General features: G+C 43.1%; 1 protein-coding gene across 1 annotated transcript in view; it reads left to right on the top strand.

The window, feature by feature from the left end:
* OBI1 (ORC ubiquitin ligase 1) overlaps positions 1-8,689 on the top strand; it is a 47,833-nt gene extending 39,144 nt beyond the window's left edge. The window contains exon 6 of the mRNA XM_073664086.1: positions 6,778-8,689. Coding sequence (XP_073520187.1) covers positions 6,778-8,113 — 1,336 coding nt within the window. The 3' untranslated portion in view covers positions 8,114-8,689. The remainder of the gene's footprint in view (positions 1-6,777) is intronic.
* The last annotated feature ends 10,095 nt before the right edge of the window (positions 8,690-18,784 follow it).

The following is an 18,784-nucleotide window of genomic DNA, read 5'->3' as shown; positions in this document are numbered from 1 at the left end:
CACATTAAATGAAGCCCCAATAAGTATTAAGGATAAGGGGACCAGTGTAGGAAGCGTACCTGTATTGTAAAGGACGCAGGACGCGGTATCCACCGTTTGTCCAGGAGCATGTGGCAGGATAAGGCACCAGGGGGCTTTAAATAGGGGATAAGAGGGGTGAAAGGTTGTAATAGGAGCCAATCATTGGTGGTAGCGGTGTGGGAACGCGCTTTACTAGCTTCTGGGATAGGACCTGAAAACCGGAAGTAGCGTCAAATGACGCTATTCAGGTCCTGTAAGGAAAAAACCGGTCACGTGACCGGAAGTGACGTGTGTATGCGTTCCACACAGTGTTCTATGCGTTCCACTGAGCGAGGGGAGCGCTGTAATACTTCTAACAGCGCTGTAGAGCAGAGGAGACCCACTAATAGATGTGTGGTTGCGTTCCACACAGGTACCATGCGTTCCACAGAGCGGTGGGAACGCTATATTACTTGTGACGGCATAGTAGAACAAGGGAAAGCCAGGATAGGAGTCCAGGAAGGATGGGGATCAGGAGGAGGGATGCCATATTAGGATGGGATCTGGAGAAACAGATAATGATAGCATAAGTTATTCAGGCAGAAAACACGGTGTATATCATAAAAACCACAATAGAGTGTAGTCATATCAACACGAACCCCCAAGTAACAAATAAAAGAGGTTCCAACAAATATACCTGTGGTCTTGGTAGTGAATACATGTATATATGCAATCCGTGTTGTGTGGCAAGAATCCGTCAAAGTGGAAGAACTCTATTTTGTTAGGAGGCACACACCCATAAACACACATATACATTTATATATATCCATATGCACATATGCACACCCATACTGAGGTGGCTCTAGTCGTTTAGGTAAAGGAGCTGAGATCGTATTCCTTATTTAAGCCCCTTGGGGATAACGACTGTAACTCGTGGATCCAAAAAGCCTCTCTATATTTAAGAAGGCGAATACGGTCGCCTCCCCGTCTGGGAGGGGGTACGTGTTCAATCACTTGGAATTCAGTGGCACAGCTTAAATTCCAAGTGATTGAACACGTACCCCCTCCCAGACGGGGAGGCGACCGTATTCGCCTTCTTAAATATAGAGAGGCTTTTTGGATCCACGAGTTACAGTCGTTATCCCCAAGGGGCTTAAATAAGGAATACGATCTCAGCTCCTTTACCTAAACGACTAGAGCCACCTCAGTATGGGTGTGCATATGTGCATATGGATATATATAAATGTATATGTGTGTTTATGGGTGTGTGCCTCCTAACAAAATAGAGTTCTTCCACTTTGACGGATTCTTGCCACACAACACGGATTGCATATATACATGTATTCACTACCAAGACCACAGGTATATTTGTTGGAACCTCTTTTATTTGTTACTTGGGGGTTCGTGTTGATATGACTACACTCTATTGTGGTTTTTATGATATACACCGTGTTTTCTGCCTGAATAACTTATGCTATCATTATCTGTTTCTCCAGATCCCATCCTAATATGGCATCCCTCCTCCTGATCCCCATCCTTCCTGGACTCCTATCCTGGCTTTCCCTTGTTCTACTATGCCGTCACAAGTAATATAGCGTTCCCACCGCTCTGTGGAACGCATGGTACCTGTGTGGAACGCAACCACACATCTATTAGTGGGTCTCCTCTGCTCTACAGCGCTGTTAGAAGTATTACAGCGCTCCCCTCGCTCAGTGGAACGCATAGAACACTCTGTGGAACGCATACACACATCACTTCCGGTCACGTGACCGGTTTTTCCTTACAGGACCTGAATAGCGTCATTTGACGCTACTTCCGGTTTTCAGGTCCTATCCCAGAAGCTAGTAAAGCGCGTTCCCACACCACTACCACCAATGATTGGCTCCTATTACAACCTTTCAGCCCTCTTATCCCCTATTTAAAGCACCCTGGTGCCTTATCCTGCCACATGCTCCTGGACAAACGGTGGATACCGCGTCCTGCGTCCTTTACAATACAGGTACGCTTCCTACACTGGTCCCCTTATCCTTAATACTTATTGGGGCTTCATTTAATGTGCCCTTTTTCTTTCCCTTAGCATACAACTTCCTACCGGGCTACTGCCTCTGGTTATTCATTTTCTCCTACGGGTATGTTTTTCTTTTTTGGCTCCTACTATACTTAATGCCCCTATATCCCATAGATATTATACTATTTACTCCATCCTCTATACAGCTTACGGCACCGACCAGGTCATTACCTTTAAGTACCTACCGCAAGCAACGGGTACGTTTTTTCATCCCCTGCCCTCACACTTTATGTGCTCTTCATTGTTCCTCATCCCATAGCACCTATCGGGGTATCTCTAACCTCATAGCCACCGATTACACTAAGTGTCATCACACATCTTACATTGTTCTAGACCTGTAAATTTTTTTAAAAAAATTTTTTACATGTGTTCCCTTAGTTTACAAATTTCTACAGACAGCGGCCCAAATGCATCACGCCTTTAATAAAACCGGTATGTCACTTTTTATTTTTCCCTTTCCCTCCTAACCTAGTTCTCCTTCCCATCCCCTTTCCCCAGATCCTCTACTATATTATTATTTTTTCCCGATGTTGTATTTTCTGTATGTACATTATCCATGACCAATTGAATTTTGATCTCATTCTGTCAAACCTATGTTATATGAATTGCATATTTCTATGTGGTACTCACTATTATATTTTTTTGCTTTTGTAGTACACCGATGAAGGTCTATTGTGACCGAAACGTCTGTTTATTTGTTATTTACTACATTACTTTATTAAAAATCACTAAAAGAACCCATGAGTCTTCTGAGTGCCAGGTTGTTTTTCTGTAATAAATTTTTGTGTCCTAATACATAGAGAGCAAATGGTAGAGGCTCCTGCTACAGCCAGTTGTCTTAGACTGGACTCACACTTCCTTGTGTCACGGTCTGAGTACGGATTGCAATTCACCGACCAGCCGCGGGTCTCTTGACTTTAATTCAGCAGCATGCTGTGTTCTGGTCAGGTCACCCATGGCCAGACCGTGCATCACGATCCATTCTCGGACTGTGACACACGAATGTGTGAATCCAGCCTTACAGGTACAGATAGGTCCAGAAATGTTTGGACAGTGACCGAATCTTTGTGATTTGAACTCTACATGCCACTATTTTTATTTAGAATTAAACAACTGAGATGCAATTGAAGTGTAGACTTTCAGGTTTAATTAAAGGGGTTGAATAAAAATATTGTCTGAAACATTTAGACTTTGCAACCATTTTTCTACAAAGCCTCCTCATTTCAGGGGTTCAAAAGTAATTGGACAAAATACCTTTACCATAAATAAAATGTTCATTTTTAATACTTTGTAGAGAATGCTTTGCAGGCAATGACTGCCTGAAATCTGGAAGCCATGGATGTCACCAAACGCTGGGTTTTCACCTTTGTGATGTTTGCCAGGCCTTTACTGCAGCTGACTTCAGTTGTTGCTTGTTTGTGGGTCATTCTACCTTACCTTTTGTCTTAAGCATGTGAAATGCATGCTCGATGGGGTTGAGATCTGGTGATTGACTCTGCCATTGCAGAATATTCCACTTCTTCTCCATAAAAAAAAACTCCTGGGTTGCTTTCGCAGTATGTTTTGGGTCATTGTTCATCTGTACTGTGAAGCTCCGTCCTATCAACTCTGCTGCACTTGGTTGAATCTGAGCAGAAAGTATAACCCTGTACATTTCAGAATTCCTCTGACTGAAACGCCTACTTCCTGCAGAGTGTTCTTCACTTGGGTGGATGTTGTCAAGGGGAATTTCTTCACCATAGAAAGGATTCTATGATCATCCACCATTGTCGTCTAACATGGACGTCCAGCCTCTTTCAGTCGCCAAGCTCATCAGTGTTATCTTTTTTTTGCATAATGTACCAAACTGTTGCTTTGACCACCCCTAACATGTCTGCTATCTCTCTGATGGATTTCTTCTTTTTTTTCAGCCTAATTACAAACTGTTTCTCTTCCATTGAGAGCTCCGTTGACCGTATGTTGTGGGTTCAAAGCAACAGCTTCCAAATGCAAATGTCACTCCTGGAATCAGCTCCAGACCTTTTACCTGCTTAATTGTTGGTGGATTATTGAGGGAATAGCCCATGCAGTCAATTTAAAAGCTTTTGAGATAATTGTCCAATTACTTTTGGTCCTTTTAAAAAGAGGCAGCTACCTATTAAGGAGCTGTAATTCCTAATCCCTTACTTGAATTAGGATGTGAATACCTCAAATTGACGATGAAAGTCTGAACTTTAATCCCGTATTGACTATATAACTGGGTCATTCCATGTCAAGTGATCCAAATCTGAATATTTTTTTTACCTGATGTCTTCGGGGGTTTTTTTTCTTTTGTTTTTTTAAGTGCTACTTGAGTGAATTACAAAAAAAAGTTTAGCAATTTTATCTTTATTAGTTAATTTTTTATAGATTTCTAATGTTTTGTAAAAGTGAATTTTGGGCTTGTATGATGTTACATATTTTATCATATCTCGGGTTAGAAATAAGATAAAGAGATGGGAGAGGCATCGGTTTGTTTAGAACAATAACAGGCTTCAAACAAGATTATGTTTGTTGATATTTTGTTTTTGAGGAGTCAAATTCAAAATTTTGATGCGCAATTTTAAAAATCAATATGTTATAACATTTTCAAAAAAGGCATATGTGTTACTAGAGTTCTTGGTTACATTTCTACAAAGATTCAAGTTGGGCTCCCCTTATGATCATATTTTTAAATATGATTTTCTAAATACAGTCTCATCACCCCCAAAATTAAAGTGGAAAAACACACTACAGGCTGATCCAACTTTGATGTAATGTCCTTAAAACAAGTCAAAATGAGGCTCAGTATTGTGTGTGGCCTCCACGTGCCTGTATGACCTCCCTACAACACCTGAGCATGCTCCTGATGAGGTTGCAGATGGTCTCCTGTGGGATCTCCTCCCAGACCTTGACTAAAGCATCTGCCAACTCCTGGACAGTCTGTGGTGCAACGTGACGTTGGTGGATGGAGCGAGACATGATGTCCCAGATGTGCTCAATGGGATTCAGGTCTGGGGAACGGACGGGCCAGTCCATAGCTTCAATGCCTTCATCTTGCAGGAACTGCTGACACACTCCAGCCACATGAGGTCTGGCATTGTCCTGCATTAGGAGGAACCCAGGGCCAACCGCACCAGCATATGGTCTCACAAGGGGTCTGAGGATCTCATCTCTGTACCTAATGGCAGTCAGGCTACCTCTGGCGAGCACATGGAGGGCTGTGCGGCCCTCCAAAGAAATGCCACCCCACACCATTACTGACTCACTGCCAAACCAGTCATGCTGAAGGATGTTGCAGCCAGCAGATCGCTCTCCACGGCGTCTCCAGACTCTGTCACGTCTGTCACATGTGCTCAGTGTGAAGCTGCTTTCTGTGAAGAGCACAGGGCGGCAGTGGCGACTTTGCCAATCCTGATGTTCTGTGGCAAATGCCAAGCATCCTGCACGGTGTTGGGCTGTGAGCACAACCCCAATCTGTGGACGTCAGGCCCTCGTACCACCCTCATGGAGTCAGTTTCTAACCGTTTGTGCGGACACATGCACATTTGTGGCCTGCTGGAGGTCATTTTGCAGGGCTCTGGCAGTGCTCCTCCTGTTCCTCCTTGCAAAAAGGCGGAGGTAGCGGTCCTGCTGCTGAGTTGTTGCCCTCCTACGGCCCCCTCCACGTCTCCTGGTGTACTGGCCTGTCTCCTGGTAGCGCCTCCAGCCTCTGGACACTACGCTGACAGACACAGCAAACCTTCTTGCCACAGCTCGAATTGATGTGCCATCCTGGATGAGCTGCACTACCTGAGCAACTTCTGTGGGTTGTAAAGTCCGTCTCCTGCTACCACAAGTGTGAAAGCACAACACACATTCAAGAGACCAAAACATCAGCCAGAAAGCATTGGTACTGAGATGTGGTCTGTGGTCCCCACCTGCAGAACCACTCCTTTATTGAGGGTGTCTTGATAATTGCCAATAATTTCCATCTATTGTCTATTCCATTTGCACAACAGCATGTGAAATTGATTGTCAATCAGTGTTGCTTCCTAAGTGGACAGTTTGATTTCACAGAAGTTTGATTTGCTTGGAGTTATATTCTGTTGTTTAAGTGTTCCCTTTATTTTTTTGAGCAGTGTAAATTAGATGTACCCCCCAAAACAGCGCTAAAAAATCTCAGACAGCCACATCAATGAAAATTAAAATTATGGCTGCTGAAAAGAGGATTGGCAAAAACAAACAAATATTGACCTTTTCTTGCCCTGGTCATTAAGGGGTTAAATTAAGTGTTTTATGTTTGATGATTTTTTTTTTATTTTGCTTAACATTGTCAATATATCTCCTTGCATAATGACCACTGCACAGATCTCCGGGCATGCCTGGAGAAGTCTACCATAGAAATAAGTGACATCTCTTGTACATAGTTTCCTATGGTCCATGTGTCTGCTGTATAGCATATCTGTAAGAACAGTTAACAGCAACTCGGACAAAATGACTGCCTCTATAATAATGGAAAGAAAATAGAATATAATTTCCAAACCAAAAAATGTGCTTCTTTATCTTGTTTTGATACCAAAATGTAACTGATGGCTCTCTCTCTCATTTTTATTACCTGCAGTAAAGAAAATATTCTTTGATACAGCATTAAAATATGTAGTTGTGTTTCACTTGGTAACATTTTCTGCTAAATTATGATTCCATAAACTTTCTTGCTCTCTTTCTTGTAGGTTCGGGAGGTTTACAGTGGCTGCACTGCAAGCAAAAGTAGATCAGTATGAACGAGAGACGAGCAGGCTTAAAAAAGCTCTGGAGAGGAGCGATCAATACATAGAAGAACTAGAAGCTCAGGTTGAGCAACTGAAAGAATCACCAGAGGATATAAAAAAAGAAAAATCTCAGTGTGGAAATGCTGCCCATGTACATGATGCTACAACCAAACGTATCTGCCAAGAACTGAATGCAACACAGCAGTTTTTGAACCAAAACCATAAAACAAGGATCAGTTCAGAAGAATCCATTAGTACCTCCTCTATGTCAAATGGACACTCATCCAGCCTAAACAAACTGAAGTCGTCTAGTGGAAATACCAGCTCACCTGAACTAAAAAGTACATTTAGCAGATACTCATCTACTGTAATAAATGGCAATGAGCTGATTAGTATAGTTAGAAATAGTCAGAGTGGAGGTGCAGAATTGGCTGACGGCTTTGGAAGTCCTACTTCATCATTGCCTTTCAGCTCTCTTCAATTGAGCACACCAGATAACAAACCAAATTCAACTTCCAACCATGGCCATCTAAAGAAACCTCTAACTTATCTTAGGAAGCTGGTTTTTGATGATTTGCCTAACAGAAGAGGGGTTTCCAACACTTCTAATAGTGAAAATAATTTGAACACTGGTGAGGGCCAGACATCCTTTAGAGAACCCAAGCCAAGTTTCTTACATTTTTACCAAATTAATTGTGAATCAGGAGATGGTAAATTTCCATTGCAAAGGGACATTGGTTTACATAAGAATAATGGACCAGATCAAAGAAAGTATCCTGAAGGCCTTAACCAAAGTAGAGTCTTAGTTAAAAACTCCGTGGAACTCTATGATTATAATGTCAATGACCCTGATATTATATGTAGTGGAAGAAGTCAAAGTTCATACCATGACAATTCTTCATCTACGTCAGCATCAAAAATGAAATTTCAGGTCGAATCTACAGGCAAAGATTCTGGAGATAATGCATTGTATCAGCAGGGTGGAGAACCTATTGCTTCATGTTCTTCCTCTACAGTTGGGTGTGATGAATACTCTCAGTACTACATGAAACCACCAGCTGGCCTTGTCAAGGATAAAAACTTTCAGAGCCATTTGTCACTTACAGATACTCTATCGGGTGAACCATCGTTAGAGTCTAAAGAGCAGCTAATGCTTCATTCTGCTAATGGAGCGTCAAAGTCCACGGGATCCGCATCACAGTCATCCCGGCTGCCCCACTGTGTACTCCAGTACAGCAACAGTCCTCCAGCAAAACGTAAAATGATGAACCAGTTTAGTGACAACCCTTGTAAATGATCAAAGCCAGAAGTCTGGATTGTGTTGTATCATCGTGGCTTGATGTCATTCATTCTAATGATCATAAGAATCAACTCTCTAATTTCTTATGGGTCATGTTAAGCAGTTCTGTCACCTGATTTCACAATGCAAATTGCATATGTTATAGATCTCTTTAAACCCAATGAGGTTAGTGTATGTACTTTAAAAATCCATGTGTGTTTCGCTGGAGAATCCTTTTTGAAAATTTTCACTCCTAAATTTATAAATGAGCATCTGTTGTGACCAAATAGACCTGTACTCATAAAAAGTATATCTTAAAGCTTCCATAAAGGATTACACAGCCATCCTAACATTAATTTTAAAAGAACTTAGGTACACCAGCCTCATCTAGTCTAAGACGTCTATTCATTAAGATATGCAATTTATATTGTGAAATCTTGTGACAGATCCGCTTTCATGTTGTCATCTTAAAAACTTGCTAAAAATATTGTTTTGGTGGTTTGTTTTTATGAAGTAATTTTTAATATTCATTATGACTTTTGTAGTAAATTTGCTCTAGTTTTCTAATTTGAAGAATAAAGAAGCCATGTTCTATTTTTGTTTCAAATTTCTATTGTTTCATTAGTAGTAGCACTAACATTGCTTTATTAGATACAGGATTAACCCATTTACTGACATTGTGCGTAATAATACGTCCCTGTGCCCTGGACCTTATGGACCAGGCAGGTATTATTACGCACAGCCCATGTGCAGGCGCGAGCGCCGCCGGGTGTCAGCTGATTTTGACAGCTGACACCCTGCACAGCTCCCGGCACTTTAACCCCCTAAATGCTGCGATTGGTGCAATCGCAGCATTTAGTGAGTGAGCAGAGGGACAGAAGCCCCTCTACCCATCATCGATGTTTCCCAATCGTTGCCATGGTGACCCTATGTCATCATGACGACATCCGGGTCACCAGGCACCAGCAAGTTATTTTGATCATGCGCAGTGCATGATCAAAGTAACTTGTGTCTGAAGCACTGACAGGTTATAATGTATAGCCGTGATCCTGCACTACTTTACATTATAACTGCGATCAGACTTCAGAAAGTGAAAGTCACATAGTGAGACTAAGTAAAAAAAAAAAAAGTTCTAAAAATATTTTAAAAAATAATATTGATATTGTACCCATAAATAAATATTCTGAAAAAAAAAAACAAAGTACACATATTTAGTATCGCCGCTTCCGAAACAACCTGACCTTTAAAACTGTCCCACTAGTTAACCCATTTAGTGAACACTATAAAAAATAAAAACAAAAAACGAAGCAAAAACGGTGCTTTATCATCATACCGCCGAACAAAAAATGGAATAAAACGCAATCAAAAATACAAATGTAGATAAAAATGGTACCTCTGAAAACGTAATTTTGTCCCGCAAAAAGCAAGCCATGACACAGGTCCATCAGCCGAAAAATAATGAAGTTATAGCTCTCAAAACAAAGCGATGCAAAAAAATTATTTTATAGTTTTTGTGTAAAAGCTCCAAAACATAAAAAAAGATATAAATGTGGTATCGCTGTAAATGACTGATCCGAAGAATAAAGCTGCCTTATCAATTTTACTACGCGCGGAAACAGCATAAAAAAAATTCCTGAATTATGGTTTTTGTTTATTCTGCCTCCCAAAAATCAGAATAGAAAGCGATCAAAAAAGTCACATGCTCGAAAATGGTACCAATAAAAACGTCAACTTGTCCCTCAAAAAACAAGCCCTTACATGACTCTGTCAGCCGAAATATGGAAAAATTATAGCTCTCAAAATACGGCGATGCAAAAACTAGTCTTTTTTTAAAAAGGGTTTTTTAGTGAGTGACAGCTGCCAAACACAAAAACCTGATATAAATCTGGTATCGCTGCAATCGCACCAACCCGAAGAATAAAGTAATCTAATCACTTATACCGCATGAGGAATGGCGTAAAAAATAAATAAAATCAATTCTTCACCTGCTGCTGATTTGTTCATTCTGCCTCCCAAAGATCGCAGTAAGGATCGGCTCACATCTATTCTGCGCTGAGAACTTACATCGGGGTTTCCGTGTAAATCTCTGAGATACGTGATTCAGACGGAACCCCTGGCGGAAGATTCCCTGTAATGAGGCAGATTGAGGTACCGTGGACGCTGTCTGGCCTGTTGTCCCACTGTGTCCGTCTTTTTATTAGGCGTGCATAAAAGTGCTGTCGGACACAGTTTTGTGAACCTTTGAAAAAAAAGGACACCGCTCAACAGAGGCCAGACGGAGTCCAGAGTAACTCTGCTGCCTCATTATTGTGAATGCGTCCCCTGGGTTAGGATTTTAAGGTTGTGTTAGGGTTACAGTTAGGGTTATGGGTTGGGTTGGGGTTAGGACTTTTTCAAAAGTAAAGAAAAAAAATAATGAAGATATGGCGACTAGTGTTGAGTGCAAGTGCTCGCTACTTGAGTTTGCATCGGGTCCTCGTGTATGCACCGAGTATTGTGGGTGCTCAAGTGATATGCTAGAGTCCTGCACTGCATGTTTCGCAGCTGTTATACAGCCAAAAAAACACGGGGTTGCCTGCCATAGACGAGCAATCCCTGCATGTTTTTTTTTGGGTGTCTAACAACCGCGAAACATGCGGGACAGGGACTCGAGCATGTCACTCTAGCACCCTCGATACTTGGTGCATACCGGAGTACCCGATGCAAACGCAAGTAGCAAGCACTTGCTCTAAAGATTAATAACAACATATTCAATATGATGACCTAATGTTATCAAATTCTGTGTCGTACCTCTGGGTTTGAAATGTTCACTATACCCCTTGATTAGACCCCTCAAGGATTTTGTTTCCAAAAGGGGTCACTTGTGCCTAAACAGTGTAAACCTCCCACATCAGGGGCTCTCCAAACGCGACATGGCGTCCGCTCTCGATTCCAGACATTTTTTTGTTCAAAGAGTCACACAGTGCTCCTTGCCTTCTGAACCCTGCTGTGCGCCCAAACAGTAGTTTTTAAAATGGGGTCACTGATGGGGGGTTTCCACTATTTAGGCACATCAGGGGCTCCCCAAATGTGACATGGTGTCCGCTAATTATTCAAGCAAATTTTACATTCAAAAAGTTAAATGCCGCTCCTTCCCTTCCGAGCCCTGCCTTGTGCCCAAACAGTGGTTTTTCCCCAACATATGGGGTAACCACGCACTCAGCAGAAATTGCACAACAAATTTTGTGGTCCATTTTTTCCTGTTACCCTTGCGAAAAAAAAGAAAATTGGGTCTAAAGTAACATTTTGGTGAAAAAAAAATTAAATGCTTATTTTTTCTTTCCACATTCCAAAATTTCCTGTGAAGCACTTGAAGGGTTGATATTTTCTGTTATAAGGAGCCCTCAAAGTGACTTCAAATGTGATGTGGTCCCTAAAAAAAAAAAAAAAAAAAAAAAAAAAAAATGGTTTTGTAAATTTTGTTGGAAAAATGAGAAATCGCTGGTCAACTTTTAATTAGTGATGAGCGAGCACTAAAATGCTTGGGTACTCGTTGCTCGAGTCCAGCAAATTGGACTACTTGAGGCGAGCAACGAGCCCAATGTAAGTCTATGGGAAACTTAAGCATTTTTCCGCTGCCCCCCGTCACTGGCCCCCGGAGGTCTACAGAGGGCCTCAAAATTCCTGAAATTGGTGGGAACAGTGCTCAAATGACATAGGAACAGCATGGGGAAGACCCTTGGAAGCATCTCTGACTCCCAGGTCACTGCTGTCAACAATGATGTCAGAATATTACGCCACTTTTACTTACTCACAATAAAACATACAAAAACTAAACCAAAATGCATTTTTCTGGGAAATATGTTAAGGAACATCCTTTCCAGGGTAATGACTTGTATATACGGCAAAATAAATAAACAAAAATGCTCCTCCGCACCTTGGGCTATGTTCACACGTAGTGTTTTTGATGCGTTTTTGCACTTTTGCATTGCTTTCAACGGTGAAATGTCATTTCAAAATTTTACTACCTTATCTTCCCATGTGGTGTGCGAGACAAGATCAGACACATCCTGTTTCATTTATGAAGGAGGGACTCTGAAAGTCACAAAACCTATTTTTATAGGGCCATCAGGCGGCCGTTACTATTCTTAAAGGGCCAGCAGTCGGCCCTTTACTATTGTTAGAGGGCCAACTGCCGGCTATGCTTTGTTGTTCCCATTATTAAAGAGTGAGTCTCCTATACTGTTATTGCTTATGCAGTGACTGCAACAGCTGGCAAAAATTTGGAGCCACTCCAATGCCCATTGGAAGAGACGTAGAGGAGGGCCTTATTAAAAAAAAATGTTCCTATTATTGGGAAGTGGGTCTCCCATACTGTTATTGCCTATGCAGTGAATGCAAGGGCTGCCCAAAATTTGGATGCACTCCAATGCCCCTTGGAAGAGACGTAGAGGAGGGCCACATGAAAAAAATGTTCCCAGTGGGTCTCCTATACTTGTAATGCCCATGCACTAAGTGCATGGGCTGACAAACATTTACCTTTGTGGGGTATACATGAACATACTGTATACCAAACATTTCCTACGGGCATCATAAACACACTTAAAAAAAAAAATTAAGTGGGTGTTGCATCACGGTCAGCCTGGTGACCATGGGTGGGAGAGGAGGAGGACAACAGCAAATAGCCAAAATCAGGAAGCATATACCCATATCTGGGTGTGAAGAGGTGCATGGGAATAGACCTCCCAAAAAAAGGATCTAAACTGGATTTGAGTTTATGTTGTGCTGCTATCATTCAGTGGTGTTGAGAAGTCTGGCCCAATCCAGCCCTTGTTCATTTTTATAAGAATCAGCCTGTCAGTATTTTCAGTTGACAGGCGGATGCGCCTATCAGTTATAATTACCCCAGCGGCACTAAAAACCCGCTCTGACAAAACGCTAGCGGCAGGCCAGGACCTCCAAGGCGTAAAGAGCCAGTTCATGCCACGTGCCCAGCTTGGATACCCAATAATTATAAGGCACAGAAGAATCACAGAGGACTTTGGTACAGTCGGCAAGGTACTCCTTCAGCATCTTCCCAACTTTTCCCTCCTTGTGAGACTACCGCGCGCATCAGGGCTTGTGCCATGGGAGGGTCTGAGAAAACTGTCCCAGAACTTTGACAGTGTTCCCCTGCCTCTGCTAGATTGGATTTGTCTCTCTCGCCTGTGCTCCTTGGTTGTCCAAGGAACTGTGACCTCTGCCACCAGCGTTTTCAGATGAGAATTTTTTTAATAATTCCCCAACAGGCCTTCACGTACTGCCCCATTTTATTAGGCCTGTCCGGCATGGGAATGAGAGACAGAAAGTTCTCCTTGTACCGTGGGTCTAGAAGTGTCACCAACCAGTAATGACTGTCACCCAAAATTTGGAGAATGCAAGGGTCACGGGAAAGGCAGCATAACAAACTCAGCCATGTGTGCCAGACTGCTAACAGGCAAGACTTCTGTGTCCTCATCAAGAGGATGGCTGACCATGCTCTCATCCTCCTCCCTCTCCTCAGGCCATCCACATATGACAGTTGTGCGGGTAGTACAGTCTATAGCGCATGAAACTAGCTCCTGTTCTTCCTCCTCTTCCTCATTGTCACCCAATACACATTGGTATGAGATGAGGCTGGGCTGTATGGAATCACCCTGTATGGTTCCTTGCTCCATCTCCTTGTGCTCCGCCTGCAGTGCCTCTTTAATTGTGAGCAGCGAGCGTTTCAGAAGACAGAGAAGCAGGATGTTGAAGCTAATTAAGGCATCATCGCCGCTCACCATCTTGATGGAGTCCTCAAAGTTTTGGAGGATGGCACAGATGTCTGACATCCATGCCCACTTCTGAGGTCTTATTTGGGGAGGCTGACTGAATACCGACTGCTGTGTTGATGCTGGTAGTCAATAACTGCCCTCTGCTGCTCACAAATCCTTCCCAACATCTGCAACGTTGAGTTCCAATGCGTAGGGAAATCACACACCAGTCGGTGAGCTGGATGCTGCTAAAGTACGGCAAGAGTGGTGGAAGCTGTAGCTGACTTTCCAAAATGGGCACACATGCGGCATACTATGACAAGCAGATCCAGCAGATCTGGTTAGGTTTTGAGAAACCGCTGAACCATGACGTTAAACACATGGGCCAGGCATGGTACGTGTGTGAGCTCGCCTCGCTTCAGAGCCGCCACCAGGTTCCGGCCATTGTCACACACGACCATGCCTGGCTGTAGGTTCAGCGGTGTCAGCCACAGATCTGCCTGCTCTTTCAGAGCTGTGCACAACTCATCAGCATTGTGTGGTTTGTCACCTAGGCTGTGCTGAAGCTAATATGCTTGTTTGGCCGAGGCAGTGCTGCATTGCTTCCAGCTTGTGACTGATGTGGTCATTTCGGACATGGAGACTGAAGACGAGGTGCAGGAGCTGTAGAATGTGGGGGCAACCCTGATTGAACCAGGGCCCGCAATCCTCGGCATCAGGAGGACGTGTTCCGTCCCAAGGTCCGACTGGATCCCGGCTTCCACTATATTAACCCAGTGTGCCTTCAGTGAGATGTACTGTCCTTGCCCACAAGCACTTGTCCATGTGTCCGTGGTTAGTTGGACCTTCCCAGTAACTGCATTGTTGAGGGCACGGCTAATGTTCTGGGACATGTGCTTGTGTAATGCGGGGATGGCACACTGGGAGAAATAGTGGCGGCTGGGGACCGAGTACCGAGGGACAGCCGCCGCCATCAGGTTGCGGAAAGCTTCCGTCTCCACGAGCTTAAAAGGCAACATTTCGAGCGAAAGCATTTGCGAAATGTCTGTTTAGTAGTGCGGGCTGTGGGGCGTTGGCTGCGTATTTGTGCTTGCATTCCAAGGACTGGGGTAGGGACAACTGAACGCTGCGCTGGGACAAGGACGTGGTTGCTGATGGTGGTAGTTGAGAGTGTGCAACGACAGGTGCAGGCCGAGAGACATCTTCGCATGCGCCATGGACAGGGGATTGCATTGCACGGACAACAGCAGAGCAAGCAGTGGTGTCACCCACAGACATTGTTTCTGGACCCTGGCGTTCGGCCCACTTAGTTGGGTGCTTTGCTGTCATGTGCCTGGTCATGCTGGTGGTGGTTAGGCTGGTAGTTTTGCTACCCCAGCTGATGCTGGCCCGGCAGATGGTGCAAATGGCCGTTTTGGGGTTATCTGCAGTGTCTTTAAAAACAACCAAACTTGGTAAGACCTAACAGTTGTACTGGCAACTTCTATTTTGCTGGTGTTCCGGGGAACGGTTGCCCGCCTTGTGTCTGTGGCCCCCACACTGCTTGTTCCTGCCTGCTGTGGTGCTACGCCTCCCTCCTCCTGTGTGCTGCTGTCCTTGCTCTGCGTATCACCTTGCCAGGTTGGGTCAGTGACTTTATCGTCCACCACCTTGTCTTCCACTTCCGCACCCTGGTCCTCCTGACTTTCTGGCGATTGTGTCTCATCATCATCCACCTCTTGCGACAGTAATTGCACTTTCCCACCGTTGCCTTCGTGTAACCGTGGCTGCTCAAATATTTGGGCATCGTTCTCCTCTTGTCCCGCTTGAAGCTGGCCTGGTGAGAGCCCCGAATCTATAAATGGAAAAGTGAACAGCTCTTCGAAGTGTCCAAGTGCATGATGGAAGGAAGGAGGATCAGGGTGAGGAATATGCGGTCCAGACTCACGGCTACTGAGACTTGACCGTGTGGAAGACGGTGGTGGTGGTGGTAGCAAAGTGACTGGAAGCATTATCTGCTATCCAACCAACAACCTTTTGACACTGCTCTGGGATCAATAGTGGTATACTGCGGTCCCCTAGTAATTGGGACAGGAAGGTCGGGCGACAAGATGTGAGTGTTTGTTGTGGCACAATTTCAGCTTGTTCACAGCCTCGGCCTCTGCATACACCATCACCATCACGTCCAGTTCCCCGTCCCTTGCCACGCGCCTTGCCCATTTTAAATGGAGGACAATATTTTCCACATTCACTACAAATGGCTGGATTTGTACCGCAGTTGCAGGTGTATTTTACTAACTTAAAATATCAAAAATGTATTTTAGTTCTTCAATACAAAATGTGAAACTCCTATTATATAGAGTCATTACAAACAGAGTGATCTATTTCAAGTGTTTATTTCTGTTAATGTTGATGATTATGGCTTACAGCCAATGAAAACACAAAAGTCATTTTCTCAGTAAATTAGAATACTTTATAACAACAGCTTAAAAAATGTTTTTAAAATCCGAAATGTTGGCCTACTGAAATGTATGTTCAGTAAATGCACTCAATACTTGGTCGGGGCTCCTTATGCATCAATTACTGCATCAATGCGGCATGGCATGCAAGCGATCAGCCTGTGGCACTGCTTAGGTGTTATGGAAGTTCAGGTTGCTTTGATAGCAACCTTCAGCTCGTCTGCATTGTTGGGTCTGGTGTCTCTCATCTTCCTCTTGACAATAACCCATAGATTCTCTATGAGGTTAAGGTCAGGTGAGTTTGCTGGCCAATTAAGCTCAGTGTTACTGTTGTTTTTAAGCCAGGTATTGGTACTTTTGGTAGTGTGGACAGGTGCCAAGTCCTGCTGGAGAATGAAATTTCCATCTCCAAAAAGCTTGTCGGCAGTGGAAAGCATGAAGTGCTCTAAAATTTCATGGTAGACGGCTAAGCTGACTTTGTTCTTGATAACACACAGTGGACCTACACCAGCAGATGACATGGCTCCCCAAACCATCACTGATTGTGGAAACTTCACACTAGACCTCAAGCAGCTTGGATTGTGTGCCTCTCCACTCTTCATCCAGACTCTGGGACCTTGATTTCCAAATGAAATTGGAACTCTGGGACCTTGTGGAGTGTGTCAATGACTGCCTTCTGGACATATGTCAAGTCAGCAGTCTTCCCCATGATTGTGGAGCCTACTGAAACAGACTAATGGACCTTTTTAAACGCATCGGAAGCCTTTGCAGGTGTTTTTTGTTAATTATTTTAATTTACTGAGATAATGACTTGTTTTCATTGGCTGTAAGCCATAATCATCAACATTAACAGAAATAAACACTTGAGATAGATCGCGCTGTTTGTAATGACTCTATATAATGAGTTTCACTTTTTGTTTTGAAGAACTGAAATAAATGAACTTTTTGATGATATTCTAATTTAGTGAGATGCACCTGCATATGTGATACATCTGACGGACCCCCACAGTTTTAAATAACGGCCCTGTAGTTTACTATTCTTGGCAGCAACCACATGTGAATAGCTTCACTGACACTGCTGCAAACTCTAAATGGAGGACAATATTTTCCACATTCACTACAAATGGCTGGATTTGTATAGCAGTTATATGTGATACGTCTGACGGACACCCATGGTTTTAAATTTTCATGATTCCTGTGATACGGTCAAGGCCTCCAATACCAGACGTAGCAAAGCAACCCCACAGCATTTTGGATCCTCCATCATGCTTAACTGTTGGTAAGGTGTTCTTTTCCTTATAAGCTTCATTGCTCCATCTGTAAACAAACTGTTGCTATGCTTTGCCAAAGAGCTCTATTTTTGTTTCATCTGTCCACAGAACATTTTCCCAGAAGGATTGAGGTTTGTCAAGGTACTCTTTGGCAAAGGTCTTTCATTCCTTTTTATGTCTTTTCTTCAGCAATGGTTTCTTCCTTGGCCTTCACCCATAAAGAAAGCTTCGCTTGGTTTAGTACGCGGCACATGGTACTTGTTGAAACCGTGACCCCAGACTGTTCCAGGTTGGCCTTCAGGTACTTGGATTTTTTACATGTTTTTTCCACAATTTGCACCAATCTTCAAAGACTTCTTAATAACATTGCGCACTGTTGAAACTGAGATACCAAGGTATTTGGAAATGGCCTTATACCCTTTGGAAGCCTTGTGTTTACTAATAATAGCAGTTATGATGTCCTCAGACAGCTCCTTTGTCTTCACCATTGTGACAAAGGAACAGAACCTGCCATGTGGATTTTTAAAACACTGAAGTCCTCATTCATTAGCTAATTCATGTCACATGGGCACCGAGAATTAATCACAGGTGAATCTCTTTTGTGATTTACCACAGGCGAGTCAAAATGTGTTTCATAACTAAATTAATGTAAAGGTGCCAATAACAGTGGCAAAGCAAGCTTTAAGTTTTTCTTTTTTCCCCTCCCGTTGGTTTTTGTTTTAAATTGTTTATCATTTGCTCTTTTGTATTTAACATAAGTGCTCTATACAAAAAACTTTCACTTGATTCATTGTTTTCAAGAGATATTCCACATTATGTACTTCATGGGTGGCAATAATGATGAGCAGGACTGTATGACTCTTATGGCGAATTTTTAGGGACTAGCTGCAAAATTCTATGAATGTTATTCCAATATTATTTACAAGGACATAGTAGCATGGGAAACCTTTTATCAGCGTGTGGGAGAGGTTAAATGAAAGGGAGAGTTGAGCATTTTTGGCAAAGGATACCATCAAAATAGGATCAAAACCTGATTTAGGCTGTGTGCCCACGATGCGTTTTTTAAGCGTTTCCGCAGCGGCAAAAACGCTGCAGAAACGCTTAAAAAAGGCATGGTAGAAGGCCTGCCATGTTCCCCAATGATAATCCGCATGTGCTGTGCACATGCTGCCGAAATTTCCGCTGCGGATTATCATTGCGGAAAAAACACTACCAATTATTTTGCGG

This window comes from Phyllobates terribilis, unplaced genomic scaffold (genome assembly GCF_046119375.1).
Source record: "Phyllobates terribilis strain yellow unplaced genomic scaffold, ASM4611937v1 Scaffold_2__4_contigs__length_985480577, whole genome shotgun sequence".
Classification (NCBI taxonomy): domain Eukaryota; kingdom Metazoa; phylum Chordata; class Amphibia; order Anura; family Dendrobatidae; genus Phyllobates; species Phyllobates terribilis.
Note: the sequence above shows the minus strand (reverse complement) of the source record. Positions and strands in the feature narration are given on the sequence as shown.